General features: G+C 48.3%; 2 protein-coding genes and 1 pseudogene across 5 annotated transcripts in view; all 3 read right to left on the reverse strand.

Annotated features, from left to right (window-relative positions):
* The window catches only part of SLC5A3 (solute carrier family 5 member 3), a 33,396-nt gene extending 25,694 nt beyond the window's left edge, over positions 1 to 7,702 (reverse strand). The window contains exons 1-2 of one of the 2 annotated variants that reach the window (XM_089330328.1): positions 7,515 to 7,702; positions 4,696 to 5,029 (exon numbers count right to left, since the gene is read on the reverse strand). The gene's annotated coding sequence lies outside the window, so the exon portion shown is untranslated. The remainder of the gene's footprint in view (positions 1 to 4,695; positions 5,030 to 7,514) is intronic. The other variant, XM_051833547.3, reaches the window with a different exon arrangement.
* Positions 1 to 8,134, reverse strand: part of MRPS6 (mitochondrial ribosomal protein S6) — a 66,683-nt gene extending 58,549 nt beyond the window's left edge. Inside the window, exon 1 of one of the 3 annotated variants that reach the window (XM_070071862.2) lies at positions 8,014 to 8,134. In XM_070071862.2, the coding sequence (XP_069927963.1) occupies positions 8,014 to 8,055 (42 nt within the window). In that variant the 5' untranslated portion in view covers positions 8,056 to 8,134. Of the gene's footprint in view, positions 1 to 7,514; positions 7,703 to 8,009 lie in introns of those variants that run through there. The other 2 variants (XM_089331479.1, XM_070071861.2) reach the window with 2 other exon arrangements.
* A 74-nt stretch (positions 8,135 to 8,208) lies between these two features.
* LOC149126906 (developmentally-regulated GTP-binding protein 1 pseudogene) overlaps positions 8,209 to 26,694 on the reverse strand; it is a 29,056-nt pseudogene continuing 10,570 nt past the window's right edge.

The following is a 26,694-nucleotide window of genomic DNA, read 5'->3' on the forward strand; positions in this document are numbered from 1 at the left end:
GCACAGCCAGCATCCCATAAGGGCACCAGTTCAAGTCCCAGCTGCTCCACTTGCAATCCAGCTCCCTGCTAAAGCACCTGGGAAAGCAGCGGAAGATGGCCCAAGTCCTTGGGCCTCTGCACCCACATGGCAAACCCGGAAAAAGCTTCTGGCTCCTGGCTTTGGATTGGCCCAGCTCCGGCTGTTGCAGTCATTTGAGGAGTAAACCAGCAGAGGAAAACACTCTCTTGCTCTCTATAACTCTGCCTTTCAAAAAAATATGTCTTTAAAAAAAAAAAAAAAGAAAGAAAGAAAAAAAAAGAAAAACGTGAAAGAGAAAGCCAGCCATCACTATACAAGGACTTCTATTCTCAGACGTTGTGGCACAGCGAGGTAAACTGCCAACTGGGGCGTCCATATCCCCTACGTGCTGGTTCGGCTGGCGCCACGGCTCACTAGGCTAATCCTCCACCTGCGGCGCCGGCACCCCGGGTTCTAGTCCCAGTTGGGATGCCGGTTCTGTCCCGGTTGCCCCTCTTCCAGTCCAGCTCTCTGCTGTAGCCCAGGAGGGCAGTGGAGGATGGCCCAGGTTCTTGGGCCCTGCACCCACATGGGCAACCAGGAGGAAGCGCCTGGCTCCTGGCTTCGGATTGGCGTAACGCACCGGCCGCAGCAGCCACTTGGGGGGTGAACCAAAGGAAAAAGGAAGACCTTTCTCTCTCTCTCACTGTCTAACTCTGCCTGTCAAAAAAAAAAAAAAAAAAAAAAAAAAAGAGTGCTGGTTCAAGTCCTGGCTATTCGGCACTTCTGATCCAGCTTCCTCCTAACGCACCTGGGAGGCAGCAGATGATGGCCCAACTGCGTGGGTTCCTGCCACCCATGTAGGAGACCTGGATGGCGTTCCTGACTCCTGGCCTTGGCTAGCCTAGAGCCAACTGCTATAGGTATCTGAGGAGTGACCCAGCAGATGAACGTTATGTCACTCACCGCCACTCAGCATTTCAAGTATGTCTTTTTAAAAAATGCATTTCAGCTGAATTCTCCTAAAGAATCTCAAGTACAACTATTTCTGCACATCAAAAAGTGCCTTTATAAGCAGGAACTATAATCCCATATCAAGGAGGAGACCAGCTAAGAAACTTGGGAGTCCAAGAAAGATAAGCAGTTCAACGAGGGCAAGCAAGAGACTCTACAGTATTGGGAATTCAAGAAACAACAGAATTTAGATTTGTGCATCCCTAGATGACAAAAGACAGAGACACAATAGGCAGAAATCAGTTTAGCACTAACACAGACAAGTTTCAGGGTCGGCAACTCGTTAAGTTCTGAGCACCAAGTCCATGGGGCCAAGGGGGACATCCGGGAGGCTACAAGCACAGAGCACAGGAGGAAAGGCAAGCTGTCAGCTTGTTACAAAAACAGCAAACCAACCAACTGTAAATCAAAGATATACTACACAAAGAAAAAGGAAGGAATCAAAGAGAAATGACACAAAACAGCGCCCTAAGAAGCCAAGAGAAATGCTCAATGAATCCAGAAAACCCTGTCTGTACACTGTAAATCAAACTTTGTCTGTAAAAGATCAGATAATAAAGGAACAGGGTTATGTTCCTATACAGTCTCATTCATGGGCTACAAAATTTATAATTCATATAATTTTCAATAATAAAATATTTTTCAGCTATTTAACTGTAAAATTCGTTCTTAGCTCACAGGCCATAAAAATACAGGTGGCAGGTCAGACCTGAGCCATGGGTAAACAATCCAGGCTCTCAGTTGAGACCAACAACCAGGACAAGACTGGATTAAGACAACTGGTTGGGGCCAGCACTGTGGCGTAGCACGTAAAGCCGCCGCCTGCAGTGCCGGCATCCTATACGGGCACCAGTTCAAGTCCTGGTTGCTCCACTTCCTATCTAGTTCTCTGCTATGGCTTGGAAAAGCAGTGGAAGAAGGCCCAACCCCTTCAGCCCCTGCACCCACGTGGGAGATCCCAAAGAAGCTCCTGGCTCCTGGCTCCTGGCTCCAGCACAGCCCCAGCTGACTGGCCAATGTAAACCATGTGTGGAGTAAACCAGCGGATGGAGGACCTCTCTCTCTCTCTCTCTCTCTCTGCCTCTCAAATAAAACAAATTTAAAAAAAAGGACAACTGGTTAACTGTCCTTTTCCAAACTATTGAGCATACTCTTCCCTCTAGATAAGGTGGTAACTTACCAATTGATTTGACTAATTCTTTAAATTTGGTTCCCCTAAATGTGTCTATGGTCACACCTGAATACTGCTTTCTTAAAAGGAGTACTAAAATGAGGTATTCTCATCTTGAACAGATAAACCTGAAAAATACTAGGAATGAAAGCCAGTATCTAAGCCAGTGATAAAGCACAAAAGCAGGATAATTAAATAGTAATTACAAGTTTGATAAAGTCTAACAACTTTGTATAAAATACTAATCATACCATAGTATTTCATCATCATCTCTCTCCCCTTCCGCCCCTCCTTATGTTAAAACACTTCTATATTCCATTGGTTTTAGATGAGTTATACTACAAATAGAGCAAGAGTGCTAGATATTACTCTAGAATTCACTTCTGATTGCCTTGGAAAGTCTTCTTTAAAGTGATTTTATAGTCTGGAAGGTGAGAAGATTCAGTAGTAATCTGCATAAAAATTCTAGATATAATCTAGATTTTAAAAACTATAAACAGCAGTATTGAATGTGAATCACAAGCAATAACAAAAAAACCAGTGCAGAATGTCAACTGCTGGCAGGCTCCATACATACAAACCGTGTGTGGTGAGGAAGACTCCTCACCCCTAAGCCACTGCTTGTACTTTAGCTGTAGCTCAAGGGCAGGAACAGGGCTCCTTCTTCAATCACTTGCTGCAGCAATGAGCTGTAACCCAAGAAAACTTTAATACCAAGTGAGAGCATAGCAGTGCCCACAAGGCTCAAGTCTTTGATTACTGGAGAACTGTTCTAAGCTGCCTGGCTCCACGCATACAAAGCAGACAGAGACTATCAGATGCAAGCTGAGCTGTTCACAGAGGGTCTACGAGAAGACAGGCTTGGCCACTGGACAGAAACGTTTCCATCCGAACGAAGTCTCCCAACAACTGACAACGGAGGTTCCACCGTGCCTACTTATCAAATGCTGTGAAGGGAACCAAGCTACGAAGACACCTGGAGCTGGTCAGATCCATACATGAGTTCATTAGTACCCTACACCTCCAAATACTCCCTAAAATGCAAGCATTTTACAGGTATTACTTCCAGAAGATCCTAACTTGAATACAACTCTAAAACAAAAATAAAACTTTTGCCACATTTTCTAATCAAGAAAGCTTGAGTGAAGAGAAACAGAAAAGAGACACTTGGGGCCGGTGCTGGGCACAGCAGGTTAAGCTGCTGCCTGTAGCACTGGCATCCCATATGGGTGCTGGGTGCCGGTTCCAGTTCTGGCTGCTCCACTTCTGATCCAGCTCCCTGCTAATGCACCTGGGAAGGCAGTGGAGGATGGTCCAAGTCCTTGTGCCTGTGCACGCACATGGAGACCCAGAAGCTCCTGGCTTCGGCTGGGCCCAGCCTCAGCAGCTGTGGCCATTTGGGTAGTGAACCAGCGGCTAGAAGACCTCTCTCTCTCCTTCTCACTCTGTAACTCTACCTTTCAAAATAAATAAAATCAAACTTTAAAATAAATAATAAACAAACAAGAGACTCTTCCCTGCACAGAGGAATATCTATTTCTCATGTTTTCGGAACTGGATTATCACTACACTTTCCCCTATCTAAAAACGCCACGTTCTAAGTTAAACACATTTTTTTCATAACATTTTTACCCACAAAGAACTATTTCAATAAGTAATTTTAAAACATAATCTGCTTTTAATGAAATTAGAGTAATGAACATAAACATTTCATCATTTTTTTAAAACAGGAACATAAGATCTCCAAAGTAACTATCCATTTCTTTATTCCTATGAAAGCAGAATACATACAAGAGGATATATATGTATAAATGCTACTTTACTATACACACAATCATTTAGCAAGTAAGCTAGTTATTATTTAAACCATTAAGCTTTAATTCTTTATGTAAAAATTCTTGAGTGGTAAATCAGGAAAAATGTTTTCCTGGGCTTTCACAAGTTTAAATGGGAGAGGTTTCCTAAAGTTCAGAGAAAACATAGATAAGGAAGAAAACTATGCATGAGTCTTAATTTTTTGCACCAAAATATACTTGTCCTTTAATTCCATTTTCCACAAACTTTTTTAAGTACCCTCACACCAAATGTGATCATCTGAGCAAACAGAGCAAGATGTAACTACCATGGTCCTCAACTAGGTAATCCAAAACATACATGTATATAAAAATACAGCAGTTTTCTCTTCCAAACTTCCTCTTCCTATACCCACCCCTGGAGTAAAAGTCTTCTACAGATTTACACAGCGCCTCCTGGCCTCTCCTTCAGTCCATGGCTTCAGCACTCGTGTGCTGGCAACTCAGTTCTTACCCAACTGAAATGAATCACCCCTAACTGAAATGAATTACCAAGCTTTAAAATCGAATTACAAAGTGCAATCAGAGGACATCAGCCTTTCCCGGGACTCAGAAGTCAGTGGCAGGGCTCACCTAGGAAATGCATGGTCCCTTCCTTCTCTATCTTCCAGAGTTCCCACTGCAGGGAGACAAGGTGGAGGTGGAGAGAGCACTCACCATCTCACAGGCAATCCGTTTCTGTTTCAGTTGCTGAGACGAGACTGCCTGGGACTCTGCAGCTTTGGTCTTTCCTCTGCATCTACGGCCTTCCACATTGTGCCTCTGAAAACCATCTTTTGCAGATAGGAACAGAACCTCTTCCAGTGCTATCTGATAGAGGTGCCACAGGACTTTCAAATGTTTTCATCCTGGAGATTCTTCTATCAGCTTGATCTAAGACTGGTCTAAGCAAAGACTGTAATCATCGTCCTCTTCAAAGGCCTGGTGTCACCACACTGATCCCACACTGTGTCACAACGCTGCATTTAGCCATACATACCTACTTTTTGTCCTGAAGTAGGGAGAACATAGAAATGGTAACTTTTTTATATTCACACATTAAAATTCGAGCCATACAATACCTGAAATAAACGTCTTCTTGGGGAGGCTGGTGTCTACATAAACAGAAACGCAGACTTGGCAGTACAACCAGAGCAGACTCATCATCAACTCCCAGGGACAGACTGACAGACACACAATTGCACACTTCGGTGAGGCCGATTCTCTAACTCCACTCTCAGACAGGACTCCACTAAGGGACTCTATTACAGTGCCAAGTGCTACGAGAGCCTCAACATAGTGTCCGCATTTTATATTTAGAAACTCTGTACGCTCAATTTTATTGAGTCAAGCTGGAGGTCAAAGAAAATAAAATAAGGGGGATGAGGGTAGGGCGAGGGACCACCTTCCAGGAGATTACGAATGCTCGTAGGCTTCTCGAGTGCCACAGAACACACAGAGGCCAAGAGGCAGCCACTTCTGGATCTGCTAGAATAAAAGCTGTCCATCACAGCATGTTTCCTCTCCTCCAAGCCACAGAGGATGTGGGGAAAGGGGAAGACGACAAAATACAGGACCAATCTAGAACCAGGAGGGTTCCTAACAGCCCCTGCAGCAGAAGGAACTGCTTGGGGCAGCACTGCGCCTGCCCCAGGGCCTTCAAAAGTGTGCAGGCACAAAGTGGCACTTCACGTTTATAAACCCCAAATTACACATCCTATTTTAGAATCCAACCTTCTCAAGTTGAAAGCAAACAAAATTACCCAAAACCTGTCTTTATGACACATTTACAATCTACTCAAAGATAAGTTCTTAACAAAAAGTGGAGTTTCTGTAGTTGTTTAATCTTACTTTATTTAGGTCAAGGATCATCTCCATACAATTTTTGTTACAAGATTCTACCTAAGACCATGGAGCCCACCCTCCCCCCTCCAATGAGCTGCTCTTTCCAGAATGGTCTGGTTTGGTTTTGTTTGTTGCCCCCTGCCCTTGGGCAAGAATTTCAAGGAGTTTATTATTTTAACCAAACTACATATAGCTTATCTGTACTAGAGTAAAAATTGCAACCTCCACATCCAAAGTCTGTGAACCCTGGTTGTTACAGCATACAAAAAGAAAAAAAAAAAAAAAAAGGTAGCATGGTGAAGGAAACACATTTAACTAACATACTCGTAGCCATGTTAAGCTACACACTTGGCAGCTGTTATCAGAAACAGAGAAGTGTGCGGGTCTTCATTTCAAGGTTCAGGGGCGCGTTAAGCCTACAGGTTACCTCTTGTAGCCACTGATCACCTGCTAGCTACCCAAGGAAGTTAACAAAAGGCGTTTCAGTAACATTTCCCACGTTCAGTAATATCTGCTGAAAAAGAGGTTAAACGGACGGCGTAGAGAGTTCCACTTAACTAAAAACGGCCTTTGGGTAACTTTTCCCGTGGTTCCTACTCGTTTTAAGCCGTGTATCCTGGTAAAAGCCGGGAGCAAGATCTGTCAGGAGGCTGGGCAAGACATCAAGCTCTCCCCGGCGCCGGGAGAGCAGGCAGGGGGACACAATGGCTCGCGGGGACGGAGCCTCCGGACCCGGCTCGCGGCCCCAGTCAACCATGTGCACAGGCCAGCGTCCGTTCTCGGGGAGCCTGGCCAGCATCCTAGGCTTCAGTTCACCCAAACCTGGCAGCAGTCCCTCGGAGACTGCCCCGAAGCCGACACGGGCTGCGTGCAGACGTAGTGGTGCGCCGAGGCTTACTTGGAACCGTCCCGGGGGCGGGGAGGCGCTCCCACGCTACATTACCGACTCCGTGGGGGCGTCGGGCGAAGCGCTGCCTCCGGCCGCCCCGGTGCTGGGCAGGGTCGCTCGCCGGCCCTCCACACCTGCGCGCCCCCACTCAACATCAAGCACACGCCGGGCGGGGCGGGGCGGGAAAGTGTCTTCTCGGGGCGCACAAGGCCCCCGCCCGGGTGCCCGCCCCGGGGCGAGGGGCACCGGCGGGCACCGGGAGCAGGATTCGCGCTGAAGTCGGAGAGAGAGAGAGAGAAGTCCCGGGGCGGGCTGTTTTTGGTGCGTGTGTTTCCTCAACGTGCGAGCGGGGTTCAGAGAACTGCACAAACACGCTTTGCAGGAACGGTTTATTGAGCGCCCGGCGTCCCGCGGCGGCCAGCAGCTTCACGAGGCGGGAGCGGGCCGGGGCGCCCGCGCGTGTCCTCCCGCGCACCTTCGGAGGGGGCTCCCGCGGCCCGAGCCGCCCCACCCCCCGCCCGGCCGCGTGCGAGGCACACCCTCCCGCGCCGCGCGCCGCGCGGGCACACCCCCGCCTCCCGCGCGCACGCGGCCGGGCCCTCCGCGCGGACGCCCCCCACCCCCACCACGGGCCGCGCGGGGAGACCCGGGGTCCCGCCGCCGGGGACGGAGGGAGGCGGCGGCCTAGCAGCGGCGGCGGCGGCGGCGGCCATGGCGGGGGCACCCACGCGGGAACACGCGCTTCGGAGGGAAGGTCACTTACCCGCTGCATGGCTTTCAGGATCAAAGCCAGCTCGTAGCGGGGCATTGCCCGAACGCTCGGCGCGCGGCTCGACCCGAGCCGGCTCCCTGGACGCGGAGGGGCGGGGAACGGCTGGACCCGCGCCGGCCGGGGCGGGGTGGGGGGGTCCTGAGGGCTTCTGGGCCGGACAGCTCCCGGGCGGCGAAAGCGCTCTCCGGCCGCGCGAGCCCGGGCTTAAAGGCGCTGGCAGCTGCGCAGACCGCACGCCCCGCCCCTCGGCGCGCCCCGCCCCCGCGCGCTCGCGCGGCCGCCCCGCCCCCTCCCGCCGGCTGCGTCGCCGCCGCAGCCGCGGTCCCCGGGGCGCCGCCCGCGCCGGGGTCCCTGGCCTGCGGCCCGCGGCCCGTGGCCGGCACCCACTCGGGCCCAGAGTCGGGCCCACGACCGTGAGCGGCCCGCAGAGGCCGCTGGGGTCCCCCCCTGGGCGCGCCCTGCCTCCGCCGCCGCCGCGCGTGCTACCTACGGCTCGCGAACCGGGTGGAACTTTCCATCGCTTCCGTCTCATCCTGGGCGGCGGGCGCGAGTGCGCGTGCGCCGCGGTGCGGTCTCGTCCGCGTGCGTGTGTGTGTGTGTGTGTGGTGTGTGTGAGCGCGCGCGCGCGCCCCTCGCCCGCCGATTCCCGGCGAGAGGCAGCGCACCGAGGAGAGGGGGGGGTTCCTCAGCGGGACCCCCCCGGGCTCTCCCGGCCCGCGGCGCCCCGAGGCCCCTTCCCCGGCGAGGGTGCGCGAGGCGCCCGCCGTGGGTCCCCCGCGCGCGGGTTCCGTGCGGCTGCACCCCTCGGGGGCCGCGCGACCTTGGGCGGGCTGCGCCTGCGGGGAGACGGGGGACGCGGTGCCCGTGAGGCGCTTGCCGCACCTCCGCCCCGGAGCGCGGGGGCGCCGCGTGCGGTTGCCGGGGGCGAGCTGACGCCGGGACGCTCGCCAGTATTCTTTCCGCGTGTGCTCGGCGTGCATTAAAAAGGATGCGCCGAGCCCCGGGAGGCCCTGCATCCCTCCGGACCCCGGGCCCCTCCCTCGCCGTGGCCTCCAGCGGTGCCCAATGCGATTTTGTCGCGCTGCGCCCCGCATAGACGAAGACCCTTGCAACTGCTGGCCTTGGCCCTGGGCCGGTTTAGAAGGGTCTGGCAGTGAGATGGCTGAAGTTCACGGAGCACCTACTAAGTGTGTGAGCTGTGTCCTGGAAAATTCTCTGGGCAGTGCAATGAGGCAGGCGCTACTGACCCCACTGTAGGGCTTAGGAAGTTCCAGGTAGGCGAAGGTGGTTACTAAGAGAGATGAGATATGCAGCCACCACGCTACACCTGTGGCCACCCGGAGCAAAGGGGCTGGTGTGTGGTGCGGTGGTGGATTAACCGTGTGCTCTCTGTAAACCAAGAACAGAGGGTCCCTTTGTCACCCAGAGACTTGACCATCTCACATCCACCCCCTTACTCCACAAAAGCAAGGAGGGTGCTTGGAACACACGCTTCTCTGATGTCTGGGTCTTTTACTATTTCCACGCCTGTCCCTGTGTTCTTCTAAAGCGAGACTGCAGTCATGAATCCACCTGGGCACTGCCAACTTCCCCTAAAGGAGTAGCAAGGGGCCCGTGTCCTGGTGCGTCGAGATAAGCCGCCACCTCTGACTCTGGCATCCCAGACAGGTGCCCGTTTGAGTCCTGGCTGCTCCACTTCTGATCCAGCCCCCTGCTAACGTGCCTGGGAAAGCAGCAGCAGATGGCCCAATTGTTTGCGGCCCTGCAACCCACGTGGGAGACCTGGATGGAGTCTCCGGTTCCTGGCTTCCACCTAGCCCGATGCTGGCCTTTGCAGTCATTTGGGGATGAACCAGCAGGTGGAAGATTCCCCCCCCCCCACTCCGTGTGTGTGTGTGTGTGTGTGTGTGTGTGCATGTCCGTGTGTGTGTCCCTATTGCTCCATCTCTTTCAATAAATAAATCTGGAAAATATGTTTTTATAAAAAGCAGTGACAATACAATCAAGGGAGGGCGGGAGTGAGGACAGAAGGGGCAGGAAGGCATTCCTGGACTTCAGGAGGGAGTCACAGATTGTCTAGGAGGGGCCCCCACTTCAGCTCTGCTTCCCGTTGTCCATTACGTGATCCAGTTGGGACCGCAGGACCTCCACAAGAATATGCCAAGCCAAGGACCAAGGCAAACGAGCAGCTGAGCGCAACCTGGAGCATCCCCTCTTGGAAGCTCCGCTGTTTCTCCCAAACCCTGGGACATGTGAGGATCTGCGGCTCCCTTACCTCCAGGTGGTGTAAGGAAAGTAGCCTGACTGCATAATGCAGAGTCAGCACCCCAAACCCACCCAAGCTGATGGCCACCCACAAGCTCATTCTGAAGGAGGGCTACCATCTCAACACTTTCCCCTTCAACCCTTTTTTTCTAAAGCATAGTGGCAGAATACCTGTAGCTTCATTTAAGAATTTTTTCTCATTCTTAAAATCACAGAGTATTGCTGCAAACTCAGTGTCTTCCTGCTATAACTCCAAACTTAACTTCATCAAAACGTTCTTACCTTTATACAAAAATAGTCTATAGGATTATAAAGTAATACTGCAGTATTTAATGCATCCATTACAAAAATGACTCTTCGGTTCTCCGAGAATTCTTAATATGGTAGATATTTAAGATGTGACTAACCAGAGGCTTTAATCAATTTTGAAGAACGTCTTTTGAGGGAGGATAGGAAAGAAGAATAAGAACAGAAATTGAAATCCAGTCCAATTTTAAAAAGTAACCTGAGGATACACCCTGGGTCATCCCTTTACCTTCCTTTTTTATTGCCATATAATGAGACTTGACCTTGAGCGTCCCATCATTAATTTTCAAAGGTAGCCGTTATTTTTATTACTGACTCTGACGTTTAGAGCATCCACTATGAGCTGGGAACAGAGCGGTAAGGGCTTGGTTGCAGCCCTCACCATGGAGATAGGTACTATCACTGCCCCCAGTTTACACGTGGGGAAAACCAACCTTGGTAGACTTTCCTAACTTTGACCACACCCCCTGGGAGCTCCATAACGTCTCCGTGTTGAGCAGCCCACGCAGAGGGAGCGAGCAGCACCCTCCAAACACCACCAGCCCCTCCCATCTGCAGCTCCAGGCTCCCACACACTTGGTCCTCACCGAAGCAGTCAAACTCTCCCTTTGCAAGGATTCTTCCTTCAACCCTCAAGCACCAACGCAAGGGTTTTGCCAAAAGTCTGTGGGAAATAGGATGATAAGACCAATTTATTGGGGTGCAAAAAAAAATCTATGCACTCAAAAGGTCTTCACAATGATCATGAAATATGTTTATTATGGAACAACTACCTGGATTTCAAAGAAAGGTTCTTCAGGCCAAGATAAACTTATCTTTTAATTCCATTTTTACAGGGACATTTGGCACTACCCTCATATAGATCTTGCTTAAAAAGAAAAGCCCTGGGGTCACCACTGCGGTGTAGGAGGTTAAGCATCCGCCTGTGGTGCCGGCATCCCATATGGGCACCGGCTCGAGTCCCAGCTGCTCCACTTCCAATCCAACTCCTTGCTAGTGGCCTGGGAAAGCCGCAGAAGATGGCCCAAGTCCTTGGGTCCCTGCACCCACATGGGAGACCTGGATGTCAGGAGTCTCTCTGCAGTCCCGTGGGCCTTATTCTTGGCTGTCGTGTCCCTGCACTCTTGGGGTTTCCCTCTCTCCCTTCCTGCCCTTAGATATGGCTGTTTTGCAAAGCAAGGCGGAGTCCCAGCCGCTAGGATTTAAGGCAGACAGCCTGAGCACACAACCTGAGTTCCTGTCACTCAATTGCAGTGGAATCTGATGTCTCCTGCCAGGATCCCAGTCTACCATAACAACCACACAGGTGGGCAGTGGAAAGTGTATAAAACAAGAGGTCTCCCTGTCTGCTGATAAGGAATCTGATAAGGAAACAAGGTAAATTATTTATCCCACATCATGCAGCCCTGGGCTGGCACAACTCAGAGAAGAAGGAAGGAAGCGAGGAAGGAAGAAAGGAAAAAAAAAAAAAAAACTTTGTTTACTGTATTTGTCTTCCTGTCCATGGCTGTGCTATGAACCCAGGGTTACTGTTGCTAACTGATTGAGTCCACAGTGCCTACAAAAGTCCTGCATTCAAGTATCCTTAGGAAGAAGTCAGACAAACACAAACCATCCTAAGCTCCTGGAGCGCTGGGACTCTCAGCACACCCCTTGGACATGGAGAAATGTGTTTGCAGTTAAGGAGAAGGTAACCCCACAGGAGAGCACGGACAGGATTTAGGCTGTCAGGGCTCACCTCACCAGTCTGTCACCCTTTCTGGGACCCCAGGGAGTCTCTCCTCATGGCTAAGTGCATTCAGCCTTACAAGTGTCTCTTCACTAAGACCTGGGATTGCCCCACACCTGACAGCTCCATGATCTTCTCCTGTAAAACCCAGGTCCCAGGCCCGGCTGCAGGGTCTGTGTTCCTGTCATTGGCCCACTCCCGAGTCACAGTGGGGCAAACTTGGGTGTCTTAACTGCTCTGCACGGAGCCTTAAGCTGCTTCCTAAACCCGAATGCATGCCCTTGCCCACCCTTCCAGATCCTGGGGCCTTGGCCAGTTGCCTTCAATACTTACTTTCCGTCTCAGTCTACTGTCTGAACCATCTAGAATTGCTACCTGTCTAATTCACTTGCCTCTGTTGCTGCCCGTGTGTGTCTTGCAGAATGAAATACTGCTAAGTCTGGTTATCTCCTAGGGCGGGCATTTGGGAGTGGTTTAAATGTTTTCTCTTTCAATCCACCAATTTCCTAATTTCTTTACATTTTTGATCAACCCAGTAAAATTTGGGGGTGGGGGTGGGGAGAGGTTGCAGGGAAGGTGGCTTAAATGTCAGGTTACCGTATTTTCTCTCCTGCCTCACCCTGGCCTGCAAAAAGCTAACTGTGAGATGTTTGTGGGAGACCTGCTTCTTGTTGCAATACCTTATTTAGGAAAGGGACACCTGATATATTTCTAAGATCTCTGGGGCTTTAGAAAGCCAACATACTTCCCGCATGTCGCCTTGCTTCTAACAGGCATTGGAAAAGTGTCCCCAGCAGCCCATCGCGGGCGCCCTGGGGCCCTGCACGTAACGTGTCCGTAAAGTCGGAGGTTATCTGCACACACGCAACCCCCAGGCAGACCACGTGGCAGGCTCCAGGCTCCAGGAACGGGAACAAAGGCCGCAGCGGGAGGGGGCTGCAGGCAGAGCGAGCGGGCGGCGTCCGCGGGGGGCTCCGGGGGGCGGGGCTTCCTGGGCGGGGCGCCGAACAAAAGCCCGCGGGAGGACCCCCGCGCCGGGCAGCTGGGGCGCGGGGCACCGGGGGCGTGCGCGCAGGGCGCAGCGAGGAGCTGGCCAGAGAGGGGTGGGCGCTGGGGGAGGCGGGGAGCAAGCGGCAGATGGGGTGAAGCCTGGGGCAGGTGTCAGCTCTGGCGCTGGGGGTTTCATCTCCAGAAACGTGGGGCACCAGCTCGCCTTTTCTCTGGCCACTCTCCCATTTGCTGATTCCTCGCCTCGGTTCCTGCGTATTCCTTCACTGGATGGTGCATCTTCATTAATCGCCACAGTAAGATTATAATCTGAAGAGCTAAAGTGATGTCTTTTATGGCTCCAACGGGGGCTCAGGGGACAGGGGTAGCCGCACAGGCGGAGTGTTGGTGGCTGGCTGCCATGACAGCACCAGTCAACACTTCCTGGTGTTAAGGTCCACATGGGAGAACCACGGCAAGAGCAGGCCCTGTTGCTGCTGCTGCGGCGGCTGCCCTGATCCGACCAGAGGAGAATTCCCTCTTGTAACCAGATAGGGCTGAGCAGAGGTTGACTCAAAGGCGCAAGGCCCATAAACACTAGATTACAGCAATGGTGAGGCAGCACAGGAAAGCTCAAGGCCAAGTGTGCCTTGAGGAACCAGCATTGCCCCTTTGATCTGAACTTCTTCGGATTTTTCCTCGTACTGGAGAAGACGACCGATGGGTGTGTGGGAGGCAGAAGAGATTCCAGCAGAGAACATGCGAGAAGCAAATGGCCGTTTGCCGCGGAGAAGATAGCTGGTAATAAACCAAACGCCTCAAACGCAATGAGGAACGTTTTATAGCTCAGGATGTGTCAAGTCAGAACATAATGTTTGAGGGCTATAGAGTGTGTGTTGTTCCAAACATAATAGGAACAATAGCAGCGGCCATCTATGGTGACAAAAAAAAAAAAATACCATAGGCACAATTAAAATTACGAGATAATTGGAAGCTATCAGACAGAACCTCCCACAGTAAATCATCGTGGACATTCAGCCAAGGTTTACTTTGATCTTAGGTGAATATGCCGAAAATAACGTGGGAATTTAGCTCCCTACATAAGGAAGCCTGCATCACTCAGAAAACTCAGAGAGTGTCAGGCCATTGCTCCCCTATGACATTATTACAAACAGAACAAGCCCTTCTGTAAATAAAGCATCATTACTATTACTGTTCTTAAACAATTTCTGCAAAGAGTTAACTTTCTTCAGGGGTTGATTATCCACAAATCTTCGGGTCCTTTTTTGTTTTTCTTTTCTCCTTTATTCCAAAATGTTCAGAATCTAAATGAGCTGGCCTCTGGGAGGAAGATTGACACCTGCTCCTCAATCATATGTTTGCTTGATTGACATTAGGGAGTAGCCAGAGAGGAGAATCTCCTGTTACTGATGATTCAACGATTAGGTAGTGCCACGTCCCTGCATGCAACATGAGCCAGGGCTGTGCATCCACAACCAGCGGCACAGTAGGGCCATTGGGCTGAAGGTGAGGAGGCTCGGCCGCAGGCTTTGGAAGTGCTGCTAATGAAACTCCCCGGCTGCTGCAGGCCCGTGGCTCTGTTTGGATTCAGACCAAGCCCTGAGTAAGTGCCACAGGCAGTGCCAACAGGTGAAGACCCAGAACCCGCTCATCTCCAACACTGCCGCCGCACAGCTGGTTACCATGCAGTACATCCTCCGTGCTGTAGCCAAAGGCTCCGAAAATTCAGATCTGTCTCAGTCTCTCTGCATTTTAGACACTTCTCTGGCTTCGCCTCTGCACTCAAAGTACCGCTGGGGTCTACAAGGCCCTTTCTTCAGTAGGGGCCATCTGTCTGCCTCACCCTCACCATGCGGTCCCTTCGTGTTTGCATGTCCCAGAGCTCTGCACACTTTCCCACCTAGCCTGTGCCCCTCGGCCTGGAACACACCTCTCCCTTCACCTAGCCTATTCCTAGCTTCTGCTTTTCTGCCTTATCATGAGATGTATCACATAAACAGAAATTGCATAAAACACATATGGCAATTTTAAAGAATAACTGCATAGTCAACATCCCAGTATCCCTTCTGTATAAGCATGTCCCTCCCTTACCCCCGTCCTTGCTTTCCTTATAGTCTCACCATTTCTGTATGCATTCCTAAGCAATGCCTTATACTGAGTGTTCTGTGAGCATTTTTCTTTTCCCTCCCAACATCATGAGCTTCTTGCAAGTTATTGATTGTAGCTATAGCTGAATTTATTTTCATGGTTGTTACCATCCCATTGTGCAACTAAACCACTGTGCATTCTATGTTCTTAGATTTGGGATGCTTCTGTTGAACTATTGCAAGTAATATTGGTGGGAACATTCTTGTCCAGATAGACTCATGGAAATTTGATGGTACTTCAAACATTTTATGGAGAATAGGATTAAAAGATAAAGTTTGGTGCAAAAATATTGAAATCAATACTTAGTTTTGTCATAGTATATATTTTTGAAAAATTTTCTAAATTTTTTATTCATTTGAAAGGCAGAGAAAAAGAGAGAAACAGAGAAAGGGATCTTCTATGCATTGGTTCACTCCCCCAAATGCCCTACATCCAGGGCTAGGCCAGGTCAAAGCCAGGAGCGTAGAGCTCTGTCCAGGTGTCCCACATGGATGGCAAGGACCTAAGTACATGAGCCATCACCTGCTACTTTGCAGGGTATGCTTTATCAGGAAATTGGACTTGAAATAAAAGAACCGAGACTTTAGCCAGGCACTCCAATATGGAGTAATTGCTGTGCCAAATGCCTGCCCACTGTGATACACATCTCTATGAACATTTTGAAGACTTCTCATGTGCATAGTTTTCAAAACCTTTGCACCAAAATTAATTTATCTTTTAATTATCTTCCCAGGGACTTTTCAAGTACCCTCATATGTACATGTGCAAGGGTGACTGCAAGGCCTGCACCTAGGAATGGAATGTTACTTTCCTTCATATGCGAAGCTTCAACTTTTCTAGATAATGCCAAATGGCTGTCCAAAGTGGTGGTACCAGTTTGCACTTCCATCAGCACAGTATGTAATTTTGCTAACTCTTAGTCTCTGCTTAGGTGAGTTGTGGCCATTGGCCCACAATAAATGCCTACTCTTGCACCAAAAGACTGCCCCAGACACCCCTTCTGTGTTGCTTTAGCACCTGTGCTTTGTCCGGTCTTCAGGAATCATACCATGTTGCATGCATACAGCGGAGGTGGAAGGAAGTTGCTCAGATTCCCCACAGCTGTCCCCTTGACCCACGGCTTCATGAGGGCTGGGGCTAGGTACTGACTGAGCACAACGAAGTTCCAACTCTGGGCTCATTTCTATCACACCAAGAACTCCTCTGACGAAGAATGGATGTCCAGAACATACAGACAAGCTCAAAACTCAGTAATAAGAAAACAATCCAATTTTAAAGTGGGCAAATGATCTCAAGACACTTCATCCAAGAAGATAACACAATAAGGCATCTACAGGAGGCAGAGAAGCATACGAGAAGATGCCCGGCATCAGTAGCTTTTAAGAATGTGCAAATTAGATGAGATACCACTGCATGTCTACTAGAAGGCTAAAATGAACTAGCTTCAGAAGTCAGGTGCTGGTGGAAGATGGGACTTCTGGAACATTCGGACTCTGCCCGCGGGCACTTAACAGGGTTTGTCCACTTTGGCAATTTCTTACAATGTTGCAGGTAGATCTGCCCTATCTATAGCTCTTTTGCTCCCAGGTATTTACCTAAGATAAACCAAAAACTTGTACACAAATGATCATAGCAACTTCCTTTGTAATAGTCACAAACTGGGAGCAACACACATGAGTATCACTAGGCGAATGGCTGAACAAATTGTGGCATACCCATACAGTGGAATACTGTTTGGCAGTAAAAAGGATTGACTATTTATAGATTCAACAACGTGGATGAATCTCAATTTGCTGGGTAAAAAGAAGCAGACAAAAAAGGAATACAATGGAATGATTTTATTTATATAAAATTCTAGAAAATGCAAACTTATAGTGACATAAAACAAATCAATAGTTGCTTGATGGGTTGGCATGAAGCAGAGATAGCAAAATTTTGGGCCTGATGGATATATATTTATTATCTTGATTAAGGCAACGTGTTGAGGTGGATTCGTTCTGAGAAGAGAAGCGCAGTGGATATATGCATATGTCAAAAATCATCAAAGTGCATATTCTATATAATTTATTGTATATGGGTTATATCTTAGGCTGTAAAACTATTAAGTCATTCATATCATTATTACACTGTAAGGAAAGCCTTTTTTACCATTATTTACTTATTTTCATCTACTTCTACTTGAAAGAACAAGAGAGAGAGAGAAAGAGAGAGAGAGAGAGATCTTCCATCTGCTTGTTCACTCCCCAAATGCCCACAAGAGCCGAGGCTGGACCAAGCCAAAGCCAGGAGCCTGGAACTCAGTCTGAGTCTTCCACATAGTGGCGGGAGCCCAAGTATATGAGCCATCATCTGTGGCCTGCCAGATTGCATTTGCAGGAAGCTAGATCATAAACAGAATAACCAGGACTTGAACCAGCCCTCTAGGATGGAGTGCAGGTCCCCCAAACAGCGGCTTAACCCATTCTCTTCGACACCTACACAAAAAGTCATTTCAGATCACTCTCTGATACACCTCTAGCGTCATCTCCCTCATTTCCCCTTCCCCAAATTCCTGCATAAGGGGTCAAGAACATACCCACCTCTGGTATTCAAATCAATTAAGCAAAAGCAAGAGTCTATATGGAAAGAATTTTGTTACGTTCTACAGGAGATACAAAGATGTATGTGAAATTGTCCAGGGGGCCAGCACTGTGGCCTAATAGGTTAAGCATCCACCTGAGGTGCCAGCATCTCATATGGCCGTGAGTTGAGTCCTGGCTGCTCCACTTCCAATCCAGCTCCCTGCTGATGACCTGGGAAAGCAGTGGAAGATAGCCCAAGTGCTTGGGCTCCTGTATCCATGTGGAAGACCAGAAGAAGCTCCTGGCTTCAGATGGGCTCAGCTCTGGCTGTTGCAGCCATCTGGGGAGTGAACCAGTGGAAGAAAGACCTCTGTCTCTATCTCATTCTCTCTCTCTCTCTCTGTAACTCCATCTCTCAAATAAATAAATAAATCTTAAAAAAAAAAAAAAAGAAATTGTCCAGGTCCTTGAGAAACTATAGTCAAGGTAACAAGAAGATTGAAGTGTGCTTAAAGATAAATTATCAAATAAGATTTATGTATCAATTCTAAAAAATGGAAAGCATATAAAAATATAGCAATTATCTTCTTCACAAAGAATAGGGGCAGGGCTGGCGCTGCGGGGTAGCGGGTAAAGCCACTGCCTGCAGTGCCACCATCCCATACAGAAGCCGGTTCAAGTCCGGCTGCTCCACTTCCGATCCAGCTCTCTACTGTGGCCTGGGAAAGCAGTACAAGATGGCCAAAGTGCTTGGGCCCCTGCACCCTCGTGGGAGACCTGAAGGAAGCTCCTGGCTCCTGGCTTCAGATCAGCACAGCTCTGGCCATTGCAGTCATTTGGGGAGTGAACCAGCAGATGGAAGACCTCTCTCTCTCTCTGCCTCTGCCTCTCTGTAACTCTCCCTTTTAAATAAATAAATAAATAAATAAATCTTTTTTTAAAAAAAGAGTAGGGGCAAACATTTTCCATAGAGAGATTACTCTGGGCTGGGATGGTTTGAGAATGTTTCAGAGATGATGTGGGATTTGGGCTGGAATGTGAAGAATGGAAACATTTGGACAGGAGGAGGGAAGATGAGCACACAATGTTTTGATGGGGTCTGAGGATGGTGATGTTGAATATGCAGATTTGACAAGAGGAGGGCGTTCTGTAGGAGAATCCTGGGACCCGGATGCACAGAAGTGGCACCAGCCAGAAAGTCCAAACTCTCCAGCTTTGATCCATTTTAACAAGAAGAAGAACTTCGGAGGTGGTGAACTCTTCACATTGGAATCATTCAGTAGAGTGAAGGTGGAGAGGAGGTGATGGCCTCGAATTGACAAGTCCCTCCCTATCCTGGGACACTGGCCACAGGCAGCATCTTTGAGGGTGGCACAGGCTACGTGTCTGAGACATCCCAGTTCCTGTGGAGATGCCTGGCTTTCATGCCAGAGTCAACAGAGCCACATTAGCCTACACCACCCCACGTTCGGCCCAAGAAGGGAAGACAATGATTACATCCTGTGTGAGCCCCCCAGGGACACCAGGAGCAGCTGGAGGTCATTAATCACGTTGACCTGACCTTTCTGCTCCATGACTATGGCCGGGCTTCCTGGCCCAAATCCTTCCAATCCCAAAAGTGCTTTTAGCGCCTGGCCAGTCCCCGGGGCTCCGGTCAACTCTCAGATTCCTCCAGATGTTGTCGCAATACACTTCCTTTTTGCTTAAGACAGAGTCTGTTTCTGTTGCTTGCAACCAGGAAGCCTGACTGGCAGAATTCTCTCTCAGTGCTTTCCTTCCCTTCATAGCCTATTGGCCAGTCTCCGGGGGACATGTGGGACAAGCCTATTCCCTCTTCAACATGAGCGCCTCCTGCGGCTGCACACAGCTTTCTGGCCTACCCTGAGCCCCCTCTTCCCTAGGTTAAATGTCCCAGGTTCCCTTGGGCACTGCTCATCTTACACGGGCTGATTTGCTTCATCAGCCTGGATGTTCTTTCTGAGGTTGCTCGGCCATGTGCATTCAGATCTTTGTGATTCAACAAATAAATTTTGAATGAGCAAATCTCGTCCATTTAAAGTCTAGTATTGGGAACAGCACTGTGGCATAGACGCTAAAGCCGCCACCCGTAGAGCCTGCAATCCATATGGGAGCAGGTTAGAGTCTCGACTGCTCCACTTCCAATCCAGCTCTCTGCTATGGCCTGGGAAAGCAGTGGAAGATGGCCCAAGGTCTTGAGCCCCTGCACCCGCATAGGAGAGAGACCAGGAGGAGGCTCCTGTCTCCTGGCTTTGGATTGGCACAGCTCCGGCTGTTGTGGCCATCTGGGGAGTGAACCAGCAGATGGAAGACCTCTCTCTCTCTTTGCCTCTGCCTCTGCCTCTCTGTAACTCTGCCTTTCAAATAAATAAATAAACCTTTTAAAAAAATGTCTAGTGTTAGGCTAGAGCCATTCCTTTTTATTGTTCTTCCACACAAGACCATGTTATAGTTCAAGTACTAGTTTAGCTACCGAAACAAAAGTCAAAAAAGCAATGACTGATGATGGCTTATTTCTCTCTCATGGGAAGGCCCGAAAGTAAGCAGAACTGGGGACCCAGGCTCTCCCCGTCTTGTTGCTGTCAATAGAACCTGGCTTCTCCCTGTGCTCAGTGAGGCCGTTCTCATCCCAGAAGCAGGAAGGGAAAACAGAAGGAAGGTCTTGGGTTATTCCCTGGATGGAAGCAGCCCAGAAGTTGCACCTATCGTAGAACCTGGTCCTTTTATTTTTTTAAATATTTATTTATTTATTTGAAAGGCAGAATTACACACAGAGAGAAGGAGAGGCAGAGAGAGAGAGAGAGAGGGAGAAGTCTTCCATCCACTGGTTCACTCCCCAATTGGCGGCAATGGCCGGAGCTGCACCGACCTGAACCCAGGATCCGGGAGCCTCCTCAGGGCCTCCTATGCAGGTGCAGGGACCCAAGGACTTGGGCCATCTTCCACTGCTTTCCCAGGCCACAGCAGAGCTTGACTGGAAGTCAAGCAGCTGGGACTCGAACCAGCACACATATGGGACGCAGGCACTGCAGGCGGCGGCTTTACCCGCTATGCCACAGCACCGACCCTGGAGAACATGGTTCTTCTTATGGCTTGACTTTACCTTTAAGAGGAACTGGAAAATATAGCTTTGGTAGGAGAGCAGTCTCTGCCAGAGACCACGTATTGCAATTTGGGTAACTTTCCATCAATTAAGAATAATGAGATGTTCCACAAGTTACAAGTAGTTAATCAACTGTAACTTTCTTATATTCAGTCAATGTTGGGTATTTTGCAAGGCTAGAGTGACTGGAAGAGATGAATTTTAGGTAGATTTGATTTCATGGACTCACCAGGGCACACGACCTAAAGGTCAGATCTGCACTGGAATTTTCCACCTAATGGAAACAACCAATCAGCTATTTCTCTTGAAAGCAAACCCCGCACGTTTGCTTCACACAATGAGTTTAATATATTTTCATGCATATTAGATAGAATGCTTCTAATTACAAGTAATAGAAAGTGACTCTAGTGTGTTTGGAAGGGAGGGATGAATTATGGCAAGTATACCAGATGTCTCCCAGGACTCGCGGCAACGTGCATCGGATTGGGTCTCTGGAACTGTCTAGAGCCAGAATGCTCTTCATCTGTTGTTTCTGTTTCTCCACCCATCAGCTTAATTCTTCTGATCTGAAAGGACCCTTTTTCTCTGTTCTCTAGTCTGCACAATAGACAGCATATATTCTCAGCTCCTTAGGCTGCAGACAATCCCCGTAACCCCCTAGAGATAACCTGAGGCTCCCATTCAACCAGCATCTGGTTAGCCTGATTTGGTTCAATGGTCCACCCTTGGGTCAATCAGGAGAAATATTTTGCAGAAAAGGGGAGGCTAGACAGGCAGCCCGATGGATATCTCCTCCACCCGTGCCTGTGTGGTGAGGGTTGTCATAAATGCAGAAACACAGCTGTGAGGTCTACTATGTGGAGATAAAAACGTGGGAAAACGGAGGTAGAGGAGAAACTGTGGCTTCCTCTGGCTTTTCCGGTCACAAGAATAGAAACCCATCCAAAGGCGCTGCTGTGGTTTGAATGGGTGCCCTCCAAAATTCGGATGCTGCCAATGTGATAAAACATGCAGAGTCTTTAGCAGTGCTTAGGGAGGCCTGCATTGCAGCACAGTGCGGTAAGCAGCCACCCGTGACGCCAGCATCCCCTACCAGAGCACCAGTTGAAGTCCCTGCTGCTCCACTTCCAGCCCAGCTCCCAGTTACTATGCCTGAGAAAGCAGAGGAAGATGACCTATGTGCTTGGGCCTCTGCCACCCATGAGGGAGACCCAGATAGAGTTCCTGGTTCCTGGCTCCTGATTTCAGCCTGGTCCAGCCCACGGCTCTCGCAACCATTTGGGGAGTGAACCAGCAGATCAAAGAGCTCTCTTTATCTCTCTCTTTGTATCACTCTTTCTCTCTCTCCCCTGTCTCTCTGTCACCTGATTTTAAATAATAAATCAATTCATTTATATATATAAAAAAAGAGTGATTAGGCCATGAGAGCCCCTCGCTGTTGGCAGAATTCGGTATTCTAGAAGGAAGAGGAAGTACATTTCTCTCGCTCCTCCACCTGCCTCCTGGGCTGCAGTATTCCAGGCACCATCAGTAGACACCACCTTCACCTTGGGCTTCCCGGCCTTCAGAGCTGTGAGAAAACAAATTTCCGTTTCCTACGAACTATTACCACCTCGCTTATTAATATACTTCCACGTATTCAGAGAAGTTTTCGGAATACTAGCTTAAATAGACCAGGCAACATGGTAAGTTTTAAGGTTTTGAGAAGTGAGTAGGAGAGTGAGGGCTTTATCTGGGGGAGAAAGAGAAGTCTAGAAGCTAAGCTGGGTCCACACCAAGCAGAGAACAGGCCAGAAGCAAGCCACCGAGCCACCGGCAGCAAGCATGCAGGCGGGGAAGCAGGGAGTGGGCGGCCCAAGGCCACGCGCCCTGAAGGCACAGGCAGCAAGGGCAACAAAGCGCAATAAAGGGAGGGGCCCACATGCCTTTTATCCACTTCCAAAGGGGAGTGGCTGTGTAGCCTGATTGGCAGCTGGGCGTATAGGTGGAGTCAGGTAGGGGCATGAGGTCACACAGGGGGCGTGGTGAAGGCATGGTCTTCCACCTCACAAACCCAATCAACTTTATCCTATCTGCCTACATCAGAACCACCCAGTCTCAGGTGTCCGGGGATAGCAACCCATAACAGACTAAGCCTCTTAAGCACACTATGCAGAGAACTTCTTAGAGTTACTTGTTCTGATTAATACTTGCATTGTTAAAGTTATAATGTTTGAAAACCTAGGTTTTTCATAAGCCTTTGTGTTTAACTTACAAGTCTCATCCTTTTCAATGTCTACTAATCTCTCTATAAAAATTAATCACTTTTTAATTAATCATTTATCTTTGATAAATGTTGGATTGACTCAAGTTAGCCTTATTTATGTTTAATATTCAATTTCCTAAAACATTTTGAGTGCATCTAAAATTAAAATATATTCTCTAAAGCGCTTCAAAAACACCTGACATAGCAAACTTAGACACCTGACAGGTACTTTCTTTGTAAACCTTGAAACAGTTAATAAATTTAATAAATCCATGGATGAAGTTTCCTTAAGATTCACGATGAGTAACTGCCAACTGTTTTCTAGTGTTAATTTCCCTCTTTTCTTCCTTTTAGCCAAAACTTCTGGGTTTTGACTGGACACCTGGTCCATTCAACCACAAACTGCATTCCCCAGGCTACACTGAAAATAGCTCTGACCACATGACTAAGTTTGGGCCAATGGAATGGGTGCAACAGCCAGCTCATCTCCTTAAAGATACCCAGACTCTCTTCTTCCCCACTCCCCTTGGATGTGATGGTGAACTACCATCAAGCAGGGAGCTGAAGGTGAGAGGGAACCAATCCTTTTGAAAGTCTCAAACAGCAAAGATGATTGGCCTTCAGATCAGGACTAGTGAGAAAGAGTAAAATAAATTGCTATCATCTTTGAGCCATAGGGCTAAACTGTACCTTCATAATACAACTTTCAAAGACTATCCATAAATTTAGTTAATTATATACTCTTAAATTTCAAATTCAAATTGCAAGTCTAAAATGCCGGGTTCTCTCATACAAGGGAATTTCAAGTTCTTGGAAAAATGGAATTAAATGATGAAAATTAAAAATATAGGAACCGGCATTTGTGGTGTAATGGGTAAAGTCACTGCCTGTGATGCTGACATCCATTATGGGTGCCGGTTTGTGTTCTGGCTGCTCCACTTCTGATCCAGCTCCCTGCCTGGGAAAAGCAGCAGAAGATTGCCTAAGTATTTGGGACTCTGCCACACATGTGAGGAACCCGGATGAAGCTCCTGTCTCCTGGCTTTGGCCTGGCCCAGCCCTGCCTGTTGAGGACATCTAAGGAGTGAACCAACCAATGGAAGGTATCTCTGTCTCTGTCTCTCCCTCTCTCCCTGTAACTCTTTCAAATAAAAAAATAAATATTTGAAAAAAATATATATGTATATATAAATTTGATTTCTCAAGATAAGCTTCATCAAGTTTGAGACACTTTTATAAGCTAAGTGATACTAACCAATTAGCTGAGAGTCCTGGGCATTTAACCATGTCAATGCAGTCATTTTTACATTATTAACTGAAGAAAAGCAGGTGCAATTTAGAGATTTAAGATTAGGGCAAAAAGAAGTCAGAAGAACCAAGTCAGGACTGTAAGGAGTATGCCTAATGATTTCTCAGTGGAACTCTCACAACACTGCCCTTGGATGAGCGTTGTCACAGTGGAAACCACCCTCTAACGAGGATTTCCCAGGCATTTTCTACTAAGGCTTTGGCAAACGTTTTCAAAACACTCTCATAACAAACAGATTTGACCATTCTTTGGCCCCCCAAAAGTCAACAAAGTGCCTGGAGCACCCTAAAAGCTGTGGCCGTGACTTCTGCCCGTGACTGTTCTGCTTCTGCAGTGGCTGAACCACGCCTCCTCTCGGTAGCCACTGTTTTGATTGTGCTTTATCTTCAGGATCATACTGGCAACGCCGTGTCTCTTCTCCTCTTATAATTCTTTGGAGAAATGCTTCAGGATCTTGACCCATCTTGTTTAAAATTTCCGTTAAATCCTCTGTCCTTGTCTGGTGCTGATCTGGGCACAATAGTTTTGTCACCCACTGAGCAGAAAGTTTGGTCCACTTTTAGTATTGAGTCAGGATTTTCTAAGCTGAACCCATGGAGAGATCTGTGGGTTCTGCTGTAAATGGTCAGTCCTCTTCAATCAGCACACCAGCAAGATGAATTTTCCCCTCACAAATCAGTGAGGACAAGCTGCTGCTGCAGGCTTCATCTTCAACATGGTCTTATCCATTTTTAAAATGAGTTTCAATTTGTCAACTGCTAATCTGTCTGGGGCATTGTATTCTAAGCTATTCCTAAAGCATCGGTGCCTTCACAGTTATTCCGCCCAAGCTTCACCATAAATCTGATGCTCATTCTTGCTTCAATTTTAGCAGAATTCATGTTGCTCTGATATGGAGGCTTTTAAATTGATGTCTTCTTCTTAGTGCTTCAAACTAGATCCTGTTCAAACACATTATAATAATTTTGGCAACCCCCAAAACTGAAGTCCATGCATAATTTCTTTAAAATACATATTTTCACAAACTTTTCAAAGACCCCTTTTATGTTACATTTTCTTTAATACCTTAAGCTCTTTAAATAATACATAGATTACAATGATGATTACAAACTTATTCCTAGCCTTACACACAAGAAGAGTGTATCTTTATGATTTTATTTATTTACTTGAAAGAATTATAGAGAGGCAGAAGCGGGGGAAGGGGTCTTCCATCCATTGGTTTATTCTCCAAATGGCGGCAACTGCTGGAGCTGAGCTGATCCGAAGCCAGGAGTTTCTTCCGGGTCTCCCATGTGGGTGCAGGGGCCCAAGGACAGGAGCTATCTGCCCCGCTTTCCCAGGCCATAGCAGAGAGCTGGATCAGAAGTGGAGTAGCCAAGACTCGAACCGGCACACATATGAGATGCCAGCACAGCAGGCCAGGGCTTTAACCCGTTGCACCACAGTGCCAACCCCAGAAGAGTGTATCTTACTCTTTTTCTGTGCTGCCATTTACAGAATATCACAGATGGGGTAATGTATACTGAACAGAAATTTATTTCTCGCAATTCTGGGGATTGGGAAGTCAAGACCAAAAGGCTAACATTGGTGAGGGCTTTTTTACTGTGTCATCCATGGCAGAAGGCAGAAGGGAAAGAGGGGGGAGAGAGAACTGAGAGAGAGAAAGCACACAAGAGAGGCTACACTTGGCCTTTTCAAAGAAACCCACTCCCTCAATAACCGAATTAATGAAGATGGAGCTCTCATGGCCTAATCAACTTGTCCGCACCTCCCAACACTCTTGCAGTAGGGCTCACGTTTCTCACACATGCTTTTGTGACACACGGCAGAGGACTGTATTTCATTGAATCTAAGATATAATATGCAACATTATTTTAATGTTCTTATTATTTTTTAAGATTTATTTATTTATTTATTTGAAAGTCAGAGTTACAGAGAGAGAGAGAGAGAGAGGTCATCCATCTGCTGATTCATTCCCCAATTGGCCACAATGATCGGAGCTGTGCCAATCCGAAGCCAGAAGCCAGGAGCTTCTTCTGGATCTCTCACACGGGTGCAGGGGCCCAAGAACTTGGGCCACCTTCCACTGCTTTCCCAGGCCATAGCAGAGAGCTGGATCAGAAGTGGAGCAGCCGGGACTTGAACTGGCGTCTGTATAGGATGGTGGCACTGCAGGCCAGGGCATTAACCCACTGTACCACAGCACCGGCCCCTTAATGTTCTAATTATTTTAATGTTCTAATGTTTTTAATGTTTTAAGGGAAAAGAAACATCATCGTATATAATTGTAAATGTCATTGATTGTAAAGGACTTCCAATTTCCAAAATGTAAAATATGCACCTTGAAATCAATAAAATGTGGCAACACTGCAGTTTTGATTTAGCTCACCACTGGTTTTTTTTTTTTTTTAAGATTTATTTTTTACTTACTTGAAAGAGTTACAGAGAGGGGAGGAGAGATGGAGAGATACAGAGAGAG

This window comes from Oryctolagus cuniculus, chromosome 4 (genome assembly GCF_051225735.1).
Source record: "Oryctolagus cuniculus isolate XC-2025 breed Fujian yellow rabbit chromosome 4, ASM5122573v1, whole genome shotgun sequence".
In the NCBI taxonomy this organism is placed as follows: domain Eukaryota; kingdom Metazoa; phylum Chordata; class Mammalia; order Lagomorpha; family Leporidae; genus Oryctolagus; species Oryctolagus cuniculus.